Source organism: Magallana gigas, chromosome 5, assembly GCF_963853765.1.
Source record: "Magallana gigas chromosome 5, xbMagGiga1.1, whole genome shotgun sequence".
NCBI lineage: Eukaryota > Metazoa > Mollusca > Bivalvia > Ostreida > Ostreidae > Magallana > Magallana gigas.
Genome location: NC_088857.1, coordinates 19,974,093 through 19,988,038, shown reverse-complemented (window position 1 = coordinate 19,988,038; position 13,946 = coordinate 19,974,093). Strand labels below are relative to the sequence as shown.

General features: G+C 31.7%; 1 protein-coding gene across 1 annotated transcript; it reads left to right on the top strand.

Moving 5' to 3' along the window:
- The first annotated feature begins 6,837 nt into the window (after positions 1 to 6,837).
- Positions 6,838 to 12,709, top strand: LOC105329544 (uncharacterized). The gene is made up of 3 exons (XM_011430827.4): positions 6,838 to 7,250; positions 10,641 to 10,876; positions 11,128 to 12,709. Exons 1-3 carry the CDS (start codon positions 7,226 to 7,228, stop codon positions 11,254 to 11,256), a joined length of 390 nt encoding a protein of 129 aa, XP_011429129.3. The 5' UTR covers positions 6,838 to 7,225; the 3' UTR covers positions 11,257 to 12,709.
- Positions 12,710 to 13,946: the final 1,237 nt, after the last annotated feature.

Genomic DNA, 13,946 nt, shown 5'->3' with positions numbered 1-13,946 from the left:
ATGTTGACAATTTCGAAATAGCATCTAAAAAAACAATACGCCTTAAATCGTGCATTAAAAGGGTTGATTTTTTTTCTTTGAAAACTTGAGTAAACAATAATTGACAACAAATTAAAAATTAAGTTTTTATACTAAAACCGTTTAGAAAAGAGTCTAATAACGTTTTAAAAAATCATTTCTTTTTCGGCAGTCTGTCAATCTGGGAGTGATTTCTAACATACTAATGACACTTTTATGATACAACTCAACAAAAAATAGTTTATGGATAAATGACAATGAATTTATTCTCATGAACTGGCATAGATTACAATGTAGCGTCAAATAAGTTACAAAATAAGAAATGTATACAGTATAAGCATATATGAAAGGTGTCCAGGTAGCGTAGTGGACAATGCACTCGCTTTTCACCGCTGCGACACGTCTTAGTCCTAAGTCAATTTCTTGAAGCCGTCCTATTTTAGGACATGTCTTAAAAAATATCTTAACTTTAAGACATCCTAACAGGTGTCTTAACTAGTAAAAATGGCAAATTGCCTCCCATACTCGCTTTTTGGTGTTGTTTGTCGTTACCGTCGAAAGTTTCGAAAACAAAACTCCTTTGCATTTCTCCACTTCTTTGAGAATGATTTGAATTTCAGCCTCAGAAAAGTTAGGATTTCTTTTTCTTGATGACATAGCCAGGTTCACTGGCTTAACATGTATAATGTAATGAATAGGCACTGGACAGAACTGGACGCACGGATAATTTAAGACTGGCGCGAATTGAAACCAATTACCAATATCATTGGCTGATCATATAAAAACATGAACAAGGCACACGTGCTTTTACAAGTGTATGTTGAATGCTGTGTGAACCATTCATTTACATTCATTAGCTTTTCCTAAAAGTATTTATTTACATGTTAAAATTCCATAATATTGAAGACAATCACTTACATTTATTGGATTAAAGGCAGATAAAAAATCCAAAAGAACAATAATGTAGTGAATGTTTCACAAGAACTCTCTCTCTCTCTCTCTCTCTCTCTCTCTCTCTCTCTCTCTCTCTCTCTCTCTCTCTCTCTCTCTCTCTCAAGATCGAGTGGGAAAGGGATGAGGAAGACTATGAAGTTCGGGAGTTTTCGTAAAGTTGAAATAGACACACAGGAATCATATATATATATATATATATATATATATATATATATATATATATATATATATATATATATATATATATATATATATATATATATATATAATATATATATATATATATATATATATATATATATATATATATATATATTTACCGTAAATCAATAACGACCAAATGCTCAACACACTGCACAGTTTATATAATACTTATGTGAAAATATAAATACTTTATTAAGACGACTTTATTTACTCTATTTATGATATATGTACCCAAATTATGTTTTCTGATTGAAAAAAATACATTCCAAAGTATAGAACAGTATTTTTGTATCGTCGTTTTAAACTGTTTTTCTTGTAAGGATACATACAAACTGATATTAAGATGTCTTAAATTAGGACACATCTGAGATAGCTTCGAGAAACATCCTAAGATATGTCTCAGATTGGTGATAAGATTCGTCTTAAGATATGTCTTAGGACATGTCTTAAGACGAATCTTAAGATACTTTCGTGAACATGCCCACTGATATATCACGATAGTCTAGCTTTACCAACAGGTTAACGTTGTTAAAAATAACTTTCTTCAGGAACGATGATATAACAGGTTGACCAGTCTCCCATATATATGTAAGTCCGCGGTCATTTTATATAGATTTGATGTTATTTTTATAGGGCATTAAGCATAATTGACGATATATTTTATAAATGAGGAGCTTGTACTGCAGTCGAAATTTTTTTAAAAAAAAATAGTCTTTATCAAACTGATTTCTGAATTCTTTTAAGCAATGCAAATTATTAATTAATAATTAACATGTAGGTGTCGTTTTAACAATTTCTCTTGTATCTGCATGTTTATATGATATGATATGATTGTCATTGAGGTCAAAATTTGTCGAAATATTTTCGCACAATCATTTATTTGTAAGGTTCTTTCCTCTACAAAAATTAAGATTCTTGAAATTGTTATGCCTCGATCAAAAATTTTTGTAAACGAGTTATAAGAAAATATATATACAGAAGTTGTCTCTCTTTACTCGCATCGTCCTTTTCATCTGCTATATATAAAAGGTCTTCGAACGATTTGGGCTTTGCTTTTCATGACCGTTGTTTTTATTGTTATAAGGAGGAAAATATTGTAACCCCCCCCCCCCCCCAAAAAAAAAAAAGAAAACCCCATCCCAACAAACAAAGTAAAAACAAGACAAAATTCAGAAAAATGTCGAATGATTCCATTCGCTAGAAATGATGATTCTATGAGAAAAACAAACATACGTACGAAGGCAAAGTATGCGGTTTATGGAAAATATTTGTGTATGTAATGTTCTTATCTGGGTTTTTTTTCGGCCATTTCACAAATATCAGGAAACCTGTGATGACGAAAATGAGTGAAATAGGTAGGTATACGTTTACTCAGAATGAAAAAAAAATCCACTGATAATAATGAAAACCATCTATTGTGTGTTAAAGACTTATCATGGTAGTGCTATTTTTCACTTTCAAAAAAGTAGGTCAATGACCAACTTTTTGAGATAATGGCCATTAAATATTTTTTGAAAATTTAAGAATAATCCCTAAAAAATTTATACTGTGATTGAAATTTTCTTAATTGTGAAAATAATACAAATTGCTAAACTCTTTTAAAAATGAAATACAGTTAACGTTTATGAATGGCAGTGACGCTAAACAGACACAAAGCATTAAGTTTTCATTCACAATTTTTATAATATTCCAGTCCGAATTTCCTCTATCAGTTTTCAAATTTTTTTTTGATTTTTTTTAATTTAAATTTATATAAAAAAAAAAAACTGAACGATGATAATACTTAAACATTTATAGCATTAAACTAGCTAGGTATATTGACCTTACTCTCGAGGCATAAAAGTTATATGAGGTCAATGACAAAATTTTGAGATATGGTGTCTTTAAATCGTTTTTTTAAAAGCATTTTTCAATTCGAATATCTAAAGTAAAAAGTGAGAAAAAAAACCAACAGAAAATATGTAAAATTATGTTGACTTACAAATAAAATCTTAACTTTGAATATTACAGTACTACCAAAAATATTTCAGTGAAAAAGAAAATCTAAAAATTTTAGTCCGAATTTCCTCTGTTTTGCTTAAAGTCCAACTTTGTTTGAGCCTACTTCCAAAATATAGTAAAAATATCGAATGGTTTGTCAATAATAATTCATTTCATAAATAATTCTAGTGTTTAGAACAAATACTCATGACATTGAACTTTTTAACAATCCGAATTTGAGAACTCAAACCCTGAGTAAACAACGTCCTTAAACAGATATCTATAATTATTCTATTATATATCATAAGACTATTTTAGGGATTTGTAACAATCATAATCTGTTCTTGAAGACATTATTATACACTGTTGATTTGGCATCGATAAGAAATACACAACCTGACTACGCGCATAGTATCGGGAATTGTTTATAAAATCGCTAATCTTAGATTTAAAAAAAAAAATTAAAATTGTCTGTCTGTCTGTCTGTTTGTCTGTCTGTTTGCAAAGGAAAAAAAATCAGTGTCGTACAATTTTGTGCGTAGATGAGTTGCACATAGCACATTCATTATTTAAACTTCTGATATTCAAGAACACTTCAAATTAAATTGAAATGAAAATAACACTGATGTTATTTTTACTAAAGCACTTGAAGTTTTACTGCACGTCCCTTTTCCCTTTAAGATATTCACAATGCACGTATAGCTCTATGGGTAAATACAGTTTGCCAGCAAAGCACTTAAAAAACGGGAAGATTTGGAAAATATGCCCATTTAATTCGTCTTCAGTTTAAATGCATCTCAGGTCGATGCACCTAAAACAAACATGTTTTCATTACATTTAGTTCGCTCCTTTCACCCCCTCTTCGTGGCTCATATAATTTGTTTACGTTTTTTGAATCATGTAAACAATTCTTTTAAAAAATTTGCAGTCTATTCCAGATGAATTCTTTCAAGTTTAAAAGTATTTATATGATTGCACAGAGCTCTGATTGTGTAGGAAAAAATATATATTAAGATTCAGTCTTTATTTTATACATTATCATTTTATAAAAGTACTTTACTTAAGCTTTTAGTATTTATGCATGTATTTATACAAATTTACCTCAAAAGATTACAACTAAACACGTTTAAGTTGAACAAAGTTTGACTGACCAGAGACCAGTCTCTAAAAACAAACGTTACAGAATTTCAATTCATATAACAACATCTAACCATAAAGTACGAGTAGTGTTGGACCTTCCTGGAGACATAGTATTTCATGTTTAATCACCAACAGAAGGCAGGTGAATACAAATACACTACTGGTGTTTTAAGAGCTAAAGTAATAAATTGTAAAAAAAAAAAAAAAAAAAAAAAAATCATTTACAATGTATGAGTTGTAAATTTTTTGTGTCTTCACTAAGAATGTAAAAAATAATATTACGAGTTTTAATTTTCTCTAATCTTTTAAATTTATTTTGACGACAAAACTTGAGTATTTTTTTTTTCTCAAAAAATATTTATTTCTGGATAAATTAACCAACAAAAATAAGAAACCAATAAAACTTAACGGTAAGTATGCCTATAAATTTGTTCTTAAATAAAAAAAAAAACATGTTTAAGTGTACATGTACGTGAAGGTTTTGATAAATAGAAATTGTTTAAAAGACGTCTTGGAAACACCACATTATATGCAGACAGGCAGCCCAACGGTATAAAAACACCCCCACTAAAGTACGCACGGTATAGCTGCATTTCAATAAAAACTTGTTTACTTACTGTTGGCTTAATTGCCAATATTTTCCGTACCATGACTGTCTTATTATACGTATAGAAAACAAACAGTAAATTGTCATAATTTTTTATATAAGTAAATCAAACCTAAAATCAAACTACCAAAGGTTTTAAAACATTCTTTTTTTGTATACATTAGTGCACTTATTCAGCAAGTTAAAGTGCATGTTTGAATGATCGATAAAAATACCCCAATACAATTAATGTACGTCTTGCGAAATCTCAGAAATCTTCCAGTAATCTAAACAGTTCATAACCAGCTCTATGTACGTCGCCCTATTCACTGCAATGATAACACTGTGCTAGAACTAGTATATCTCGTACATCGTACATGTAACAACCACTATAATAAGAATTCGGGTACCATTATTACTATTTTACTAAAATTGAAAAATTAATGAATGAAGTGTATTAATTCCGTTTTCGGTATCAAAACAAAATCTACCGTAGTATGCGCGGATCCACAAGCCCTACACCTGGATAAATGTCTTAAACTTAAATAGTTAATATGTATGTATGTCAAAATAGGTATCCCCCCCCCTCCCCCTGTGGAAAACATAAATATTCCCCCTCCCCCGGGCCATATTTATGTATCCGCGCATTCATGCGAGGAAGTACTAAATAGTACCAGATTCATGTACATATAAACTATAAAGATTTTTCAGATAGTAATTCTTTGTTAACAGCTACAGTAACTTTAATCTCAAAGGGAATTTCCTCTTCCTATTCTTATCTTCTACAATATTTAGCCTCGACATTTGCCTTTCGCTCCCGATGGGTTTAACACATTTATCAAGATAAAGAACACTTCAATATACTTAATCAAGAGCAGTAATGAAATGCCTTTTCTGAATTTTAGAAGACAGTTCCAAACAGTTTAGTTCGATTACGGTATAACTGCCTGACTGTATAACAATATGAAATTCCATTTTATCTATAGCAGTTTAGGCAATGATAATATGTACATGTTCAGAGTTTGTGATGATAAAGCAATTCTCAAAAATTGCCTCTAAAGGGCATTATATGCTGTGAACCAGATCTACAAACGAAGATGATTTGATAGGAAATGTTATGTACTTGTAGAGTTGTTATTCATCATTACCAAGATACAGTATAGCAGAATACTTTGCAATAAAAGGACAATTTAATGGAGTTGTCAGCTACAGGATAATGTTTTTGTTATATATGGTTTCTAATCGTTTTGCCGAAAAATTGCTTTTCTTAATTTGACTCCATTAACTGATATTATCATACCGTCTTTTCAATTTTCAATAATTCAAAAATGGCAATTTGTATTGCTGATGCAATTTAAAAAAAAATTATTTAATTTTGATATCCATGTAGATTTTTTTGGTATCTAATTATATTATGTATTTCTTTACGGTTCGTCATGAACTTTTCAAGGCAATCTGTTCCCTCGCTTGTGTTATTGTTGATCTGAAATTCACACACATATACTGCCATATCATACTGTTATGAAGAGTATCTTGGTCATCTACTTAGAAAAATAGTGTAATTGATAAGCAATCTTTTCTTTTTTACATTCTTGTAGACATTGTATTGGTTACGAACAAAAAGTCATCTAGGTTAACAAGAAATTCTAGAAGACCCGTTGCAATTATGACCGTTAACTGATTTACCTATAAATGTCAACCCTGTTTTTCTATAGAATGACACCTTTGTTTTCTGCTCGCATTCATTTATTTTTTTTTTTTCTTCGTTCAAAATGTAACTACCCTTAGAACTATAAAGCCCAATCCATGCATTGTTACAGAAGTGCACTGCTAGGCCAGAAAATGAAACATATGGAAATCTTTTCATTTATGAATAAATAAATCGATTGGAAATCGAACTCGGGAACAGAGAACCGGTAGATCTGTTAGGGAAATAGTGTGTCTGCTTTAATCGATTAGAAATGGAAAGTTCTGGTCTGCTGGTTTCAATCAAACGGAAAACATTTAAATATCCAAAAGCTTAGTTTGTGTTTATATATAATTTACGTCTTAATGTTCCTATATACGGTTGGCAGATAATTGAAAAAAAAGAAGGAAAATCAAGTGACGAGTCTTTGAAGAATCGATTGACGAAAACAGTCGTCGGTTGATTTTAAATGCCTTGATTTTGAACTGGGAGTACCGAATATCCGAGATCTCTTGACATGTGAGACAGACTTTTATTGACATTTGGATATTCACTCATTGGAACTCATCGGGGAGGGATATATTTACACGGACAGCCATGGGAATTTGGTTTTATTAGTGAGAGGTCGGTCAAAAGAACACAACCAAGATGCAGTGATGACCCAGGTTGCTCCAGCCGACGGTTAGTGCATTGTTTTTTTATCGATATTATGAATATTTCTTGTACTTCACACGGCGTTGGTCTAACGATTGCTCCATTTCGCGGAATGCTAATTATTCATTAGCTAACGAATGATTAGATATAATATTAGTGTTATATACTACATATAGTCCTTGAAGAGAAAGAAATCGTTTAGAAGAAATGGTAGGTATAAATTTTTAAAACGATTATTCCGCGAGATTTTAAGGATTTATAGGAGTCTGTCAAAGGATTCAATGTACCGACGATATTATATGCTTGCTTCCAAACTCTTGTCAATTTGGAACCTACATGTACATGTAAATCAAATACTATTGTCTATAATATTTTTTACTTTCAACACCGTTTCAACACAATACTGTTTTTAATTCATATTCAAACCTTTATACTTCATAAAGGTAGAAATGTACACAGGCATGGTTAGAATTTCCAGAATAAGTATTGAACACCATTGGTCAGAATCACACAAAATATTACTCTTACCCGAAACGCTGTATTTCTGTTTTTCTTCTGATACTGGAAAGGTAAGGTGTCAAAAAGTAAACACAATTATGGATATAAAAAACAAGATAAATCTTTGCAGACTATGCGATGTTTGCTAATAACCAATTAGTCGACATAAGCAAACTTACAAATAAAAAAAGAAACACTCCCTATTTTAAGATTTAAAATTGGATTCCTTAGAAAAATATCTCTAGTCTATGTCAGTTTTTTAAAATTGTAAACCTTTACTCAAGTTAGTTTTTTTTTTAAACAATACCTTTTAAGAAACAAGCAGCAAAAATTTCCGATGATCAAAAACTCGAATATTTCTACAAACCGATTGGTTTGAAATAAAATGTGCAGAAAAATTGTCAATACTTGTATCGAATTTCAATTTATAATAGAATTAGTCCGTAATGTTACTGGGTCATATGAGCAGTATAATTATACGAATAAATGCGTGATTTCTGAAATATATGATAAAAGTTTGATAATATCTGATATGGGGTATGTTTTGTTGTTATGATCTCCCTGTATTTCTGCTGTCATGCAATGAACAGCTCACAGTGACGAATCGCCAAAGCCTGTGCGGGTCATGCCATTTTGTGTTGTAATACATGACAATATATACAAAATAGCGATTACAATGGATTATCTTAATCGGATTAGATCACATGTTTAGGTTAAATCGATTAACTATTACGCCACATATAGAAAAATATATAGAAGATATTTTTCTAAATTTAATACGGGTTAGCGCTTAATTCATCAGTTGTAGTAGAAAATGATCAGTTTTCGCTAGAGTCTTCCAAAAGTGCAATTTTACGTTATGCAGAACCAAAGCATTATTCTTAATTTGTATCAAATGCATATTTGGAAAGGAAACGTGTGACCAGTCCACATTTATACTATTGTACATGTATTTATGTATTTGAATCAAGTAAGCGACGAAAAGTGACCGAAGTAAAATTTTATCAATATTGCTCAGTCGAAAAAAAAAATCGCTTAAAACTGATGCCTTTTATCGAATTAGACAATTACATCATAGGATTTCTCTAAAGTTTAAATTTAATCCCTATTTCAGCCAGAGATTTGGTTAGTAACCTCACTGTTCTAGAGTTATTTTCCCTCTTTTATTAATGATACCGTCATACGAAAATATCAATTTATTGATCCGGAAACTTATCATTTAAGCAACAATCACGTTATCATAGAAAATACTTTATTTTGCATACAGATATCGGTTCTTGAAGTTTGCTTAAGAGAAAAAAATAACGGGTTTGAGCATACATGAACGCGTATTTAATTACTTTAACAACAAAATGATCGGTTACAAGTTCTACAAAACAATGTCTTAAAAATTCGATTCGGGGTAATAGTACACCGTCGACCAACGTTGAAAAATTGATTAATTTGAGACTTAGCGACAATATCACAACAACAGAAAAATAGAATAAACTCAATATTGATTAAAATCAAAATGTCACTGTTTAAAACTTTAAAAAATTGATTAAGATGGTTCCAGATTATGTATATTAATCCTACAGCGATCATAAAATACACCTGCACCTGAAAACTTTTCACGAGCAAAAAAATCAAATAAATTAAAGCTAAGAATACACCAATATTACGTTAGGATACTTATGCACTCAGGACAACGTCAAAACAACCCAAACACCGTGCTTTATTCGTGTTTGGATGCCGTACAAGACTCCATATTAAGAATGAAATTCACCGTGGTGCAAATTATGTAATTGTCCTTTGCCAACAAAAAACTTGTTTTCAAAACTCAAGCTTCATTTAATTTTCTCAAATGAACAACACAATAGACGATGCGTGATCCAATATTCAATTGGAGACGATGCATGAGCCAGTTGGAAGCGATGCATGATCCAATTGGAGGCGATGCATGATCCAATTGGAGACGATGCGTGGTAGAAGTGAAAAATAGGATCTTGTTGAGAAGGCGAAGGTCTGGGGAATCCTGAACTACGAGGTTTTAATAGATTTTAAGGCAGCATTTAAAGTTTTATATCAATATATAAATTTGAAATCCAAAAGCCATATTTTGATACCAGTACCGTAGCTTTTTAGTAGGATAATTATGTGATAATGCCATTTTGGGCTGAACAGATCTCTCTTTTAAAAATCAAATGTTTAAATTTGCAGTTACAAAAATATACTTTTTATTTCATGTGTTAAGACAAGGTGTAGCATTCGATATAATAAAACGTTTAATGAGTTAAAACATTTCTATGGATTTCAATGGTAAATTCTGAATTATTTGTTCTTTTAAGACGTCGATCAGGTGTTAATTTTAAGTTGTTTGAACGTTCTAAATAAACGATATTACAATGTACCAGGTATTTTGGTTAAAATATAGTAAAACTGAATTGAATTGTAATATCAAATAAATTGTATCATCGATATTAAGATGATCATTTATAGATATTAAACTACGAATTACTTCTTATTATTTGCCCAGTGATTTCAAAAAAGGAAATATTCAATAAAGAGTTTAAATAAGCACAATACTTCAATGCAGGGGCAATAGTGGCACTTGAGATTTCAAAAGAAATTATAATGGAATATTTGCACAATAACATCATGCAAATTTCAATATCGAAACATGTTTGGTTAAAGTGGGTTGATTATTTAAAAAAAAGTTCACTCATGGATTTTTTTCGGTAAAAGAAGTTTAAAGATATGCGTCATCGAGTGTTTATTAAAAACTATCTTTATCTTTATTAACAAAACATCTGATTGTTAACCAATTTCCTTAAAAGGAAGGTCATTCGAACGTCACTTTCTTTCATGAAATCTCTTCATTGCGCAGTTGATGCAGGTCGTCTTTAACAATGAATTGTATAGTACCTTTTATATTTTAAGGTGAACACCCTCCCTCTTACAATGAAGTGGCTGGACGCTCTGAAACACCCAGTAACTCATTCCCTACCACGGGTATCGGAGGAGTGTGGTTCACCCCTAACGGAGGAGGACCCCCTAACCCACCCCCCTACACCGACACTCTCCCTGGATACAACGACAGGTTTATAAGCCCACGTGATCTTCAGAAGTATTACCGGTCCCAAGACTTGGCTCGTCAGCGCATCCGTAGACAAAGGGTTAGTTGCATTTTCTTCAGCTTATTTCCATTTTGATTAATTTCTTAAGAATAATGGAAAACTTGAGGTACAGTGATTCTCTTGTAAGAGAGACAACTCTCATTTGGGTAAATGACAATCAAATATCTATTTTTCTATTCACAAAATTACAATATCGTGTGTTTGTCAAAAAAGGCGCAATTTTTTTGGTATTTTGTTCAAACTAAGAACAAAACTGCTTGATGATTCCTGTATATTTTGTTTGATTTCAGGATCTTGCAACAGTGCGATCCAGAACTGCAAATAGTAAAACCATCATAATTGTTTTTTGTGTTCTGACAATTTCCCTTCTAATTGGTCTCATTATAGGACTTAGTTTTATGTTAGCTGAACGAACCTAGCCCAACGAATGCAAGCTGTTTGACAATCATTAGAAATTGCGCGAGGAATCCCATTTCTGAAAACCCACTAGTGAGTTCATCAATAGTAATGACTAATTTGATATGATTTAGCTGATGTGGAAACTGGCGGTGAATATATATGACCTATTAATTGACGCTGGGAAAGGTTTAATGCATCCTGTTGGATCGATGATAGCAGTTGACGTCGATCGGAATACCAAATTACATAACAATAGACGAAAATGCCTTCATCACACATTCGAGACTGTCCCTCTTTTAAAGTCTGGATTATGATATATAGGTACAATGTGAACCTTTTATCTAACTTAAAAAATATAAAAATACAAAATCGCATATACGAATGTTTAAAGTTAATTTAAAATTATTGCCCATTATTTCGAGACATTAATTGGAATTTCTACGAAAACCATTGGATCATATGCGCTCAATTTTCGGTCGATGTCTATCTTTAATAGAAATAAAATGTTGGTTCAATAAAAGGATTCAACAATAATAGTACATTCTTACGAACAAATAACTTAGTCGAGGGTTGAATGGATGAATTTTGATGCGACACTTTGTTATCCATGCGCAGTTTACTTACACACGGTATTTTGCTGAAGCGATCAAACCATAGAGCAGGCAGAATTAACCGAATGAATTTTACACTTAGTATATGCTTAAATTAACGAAGTTGACGGTTAGAGTCGTTAAATAGGCAGTGGAGACGCTGGCATATACAATGTATATGTTCATTCGTGACTCAAAATTTTTTAAGGAATAAGGAATCATTCTTTAAGTATTATGAGGTGATAATTTCGGTCGGGGCGTGATCAAATCCAATAAAGCCCGAAGGGCTTTATGATAGATTTGATCACACCCCGACCGAAATTATCATCTCATAATATTCTAAGAATGATTCCTTATTACTTATATTTATATAATTTTAAGCTATCGTACGATTACATATTTAAATATTAATAAGCAAACCCCGCTGGTGCCTCGATTTGGCGTCATTTGTATTATGAGTTATATAGACGTAAAAAATCGATTCGTAGTGTTATTACAGGCAAAGACACTGGAAAATGTAAATATATGGAGATATATACGAGTCCTTTATTAGTTATTTGTTGGTAATGTTGGTACATGTACGCGAGTATGAAGTCTTATTGAGGTTTTTTCCCCAAATAGGCTGAAATATTTTAATATATGATGTACTTATGCATTAAAACATTTTAATGAATTTGTAATATGTATGAAGAACTGTTGATGCATGACTTAATCTATCTGTGATAACCATTTCTACATGTTATGTTACCTTGCAAGTCATTTTGTGGTAAGCTGTTTTTTGTGATCAACAATTTGTTTTCTGTGTTACTATGTGTTTATGATGTATTTATATGAATTTGTTAATCTTGTTTTGAATAATTAAAATTAAGAATATATATTACAATATATTATATTTTATTTAATAAAAAATACATTGCCTACAGGATTTTGAGAGTAATTTTGCATTAATATAGAAAAAAAAACCCATTGGTTTTGATAGGATTTATTGTTAAATCACAAACAATACCTTAATTTTCACTGACTGTCATCCCAGGTGTCTTATCTAAATGTCATTTCGTATTTGATTAACTTTTTAAAGATACATGTTATCACATCTTGTACATTAAACCCGTCCATAGCCTATATAAGTTACGTATACATGTATACACATTACAGATGTTACACGCGTATATATCATATTCAGGATGATTACCCAAAAACAGACTGTGTCTTTAGAGGGCCCGTTTTGGTATTTATTTTAAATATTTCTCCCACAAGTGTCGCCTGCGTATCCAGCAACGCAATCACAAAAGAACTGGGTGTCGGAAGTTGATCGGCAGCTGCCGCCATTTTGACAGGGGGAGCACACGCAAGGGTCGTACTCATCTGAATGAAATGAAATTAACCACTTAGTATACTATTACAAGTATTTTCTTCTATCAAATTCTGCCGATATAGTTTAATAAGGCACTTTACATAATACCGAATATGTCTCCTAATTGTTCTAGTTAGTGAAAACTAATATATTAAATAAATGCATTTGCCTTTTCAAAAAAAAAAAACCATCAGTCTAGACCATCTTTAACTCTCTTTGTTATATGATATGATAGAAAAACATAAATCGGGTGTATACTAACCAAATCTCAGTCCAAGAGCCGCGCCATCTTGATTATCTTGCTGATGACGAAAGACGTACCCGCCACATCCACCCATGTGTATCTCATAATCAAAATAAAATTCAGGCGGCATATAGTCCCCCGTTGGAAGAGTGGTGCCATAAGTGACCCAAGAGGTCATAAACCCAGAGGGGATAAATCCACTGCCGTACCCCAGATTGGCTTTTTGTTGAGGGTTGAAGTAGAATACAAAATAACTATTTGGGTTCGAATCACAATTTTGGAACATGAAATCAGTGTTTGCAGCTCTGTACCCTTGGATATTAGTGTAACTGGCTTTGCTGATGGGCAGAAATCCTACATACAGGTATGGTGCCAAATTGGCATAATTTATTGGCAAAGCATAACCTATGTGTCGATTGTAGAATATTCCTAGTGATAGATTATTATAAAGTCTAATGTTCTCCAGAATGGTTTCAATCTGGGTTCCGTTTTGAAGCACATGTCGTATTTTTACGTGCTTCT

Excerpts from the sequence above, each read along its gene's own strand:
- LOC105329544 (XM_011430827.4), top strand. The coding sequence starts at position 7,226 with ATGACCCAGGTTGCTCCAGCCGACG. Across the intron at positions 7,251-10,640 it reads CCAGGTTGCTCCAGCCGACG|GTGAACACCCTCCCTCTTAC; the intron begins GTTAGTGCATTG and ends TTATATTTTAAG. Across the intron at positions 10,877-11,127 it reads AGCGCATCCGTAGACAAAGG|GATCTTGCAACAGTGCGATC; the intron begins GTTAGTTGCATT and ends GTTTGATTTCAG.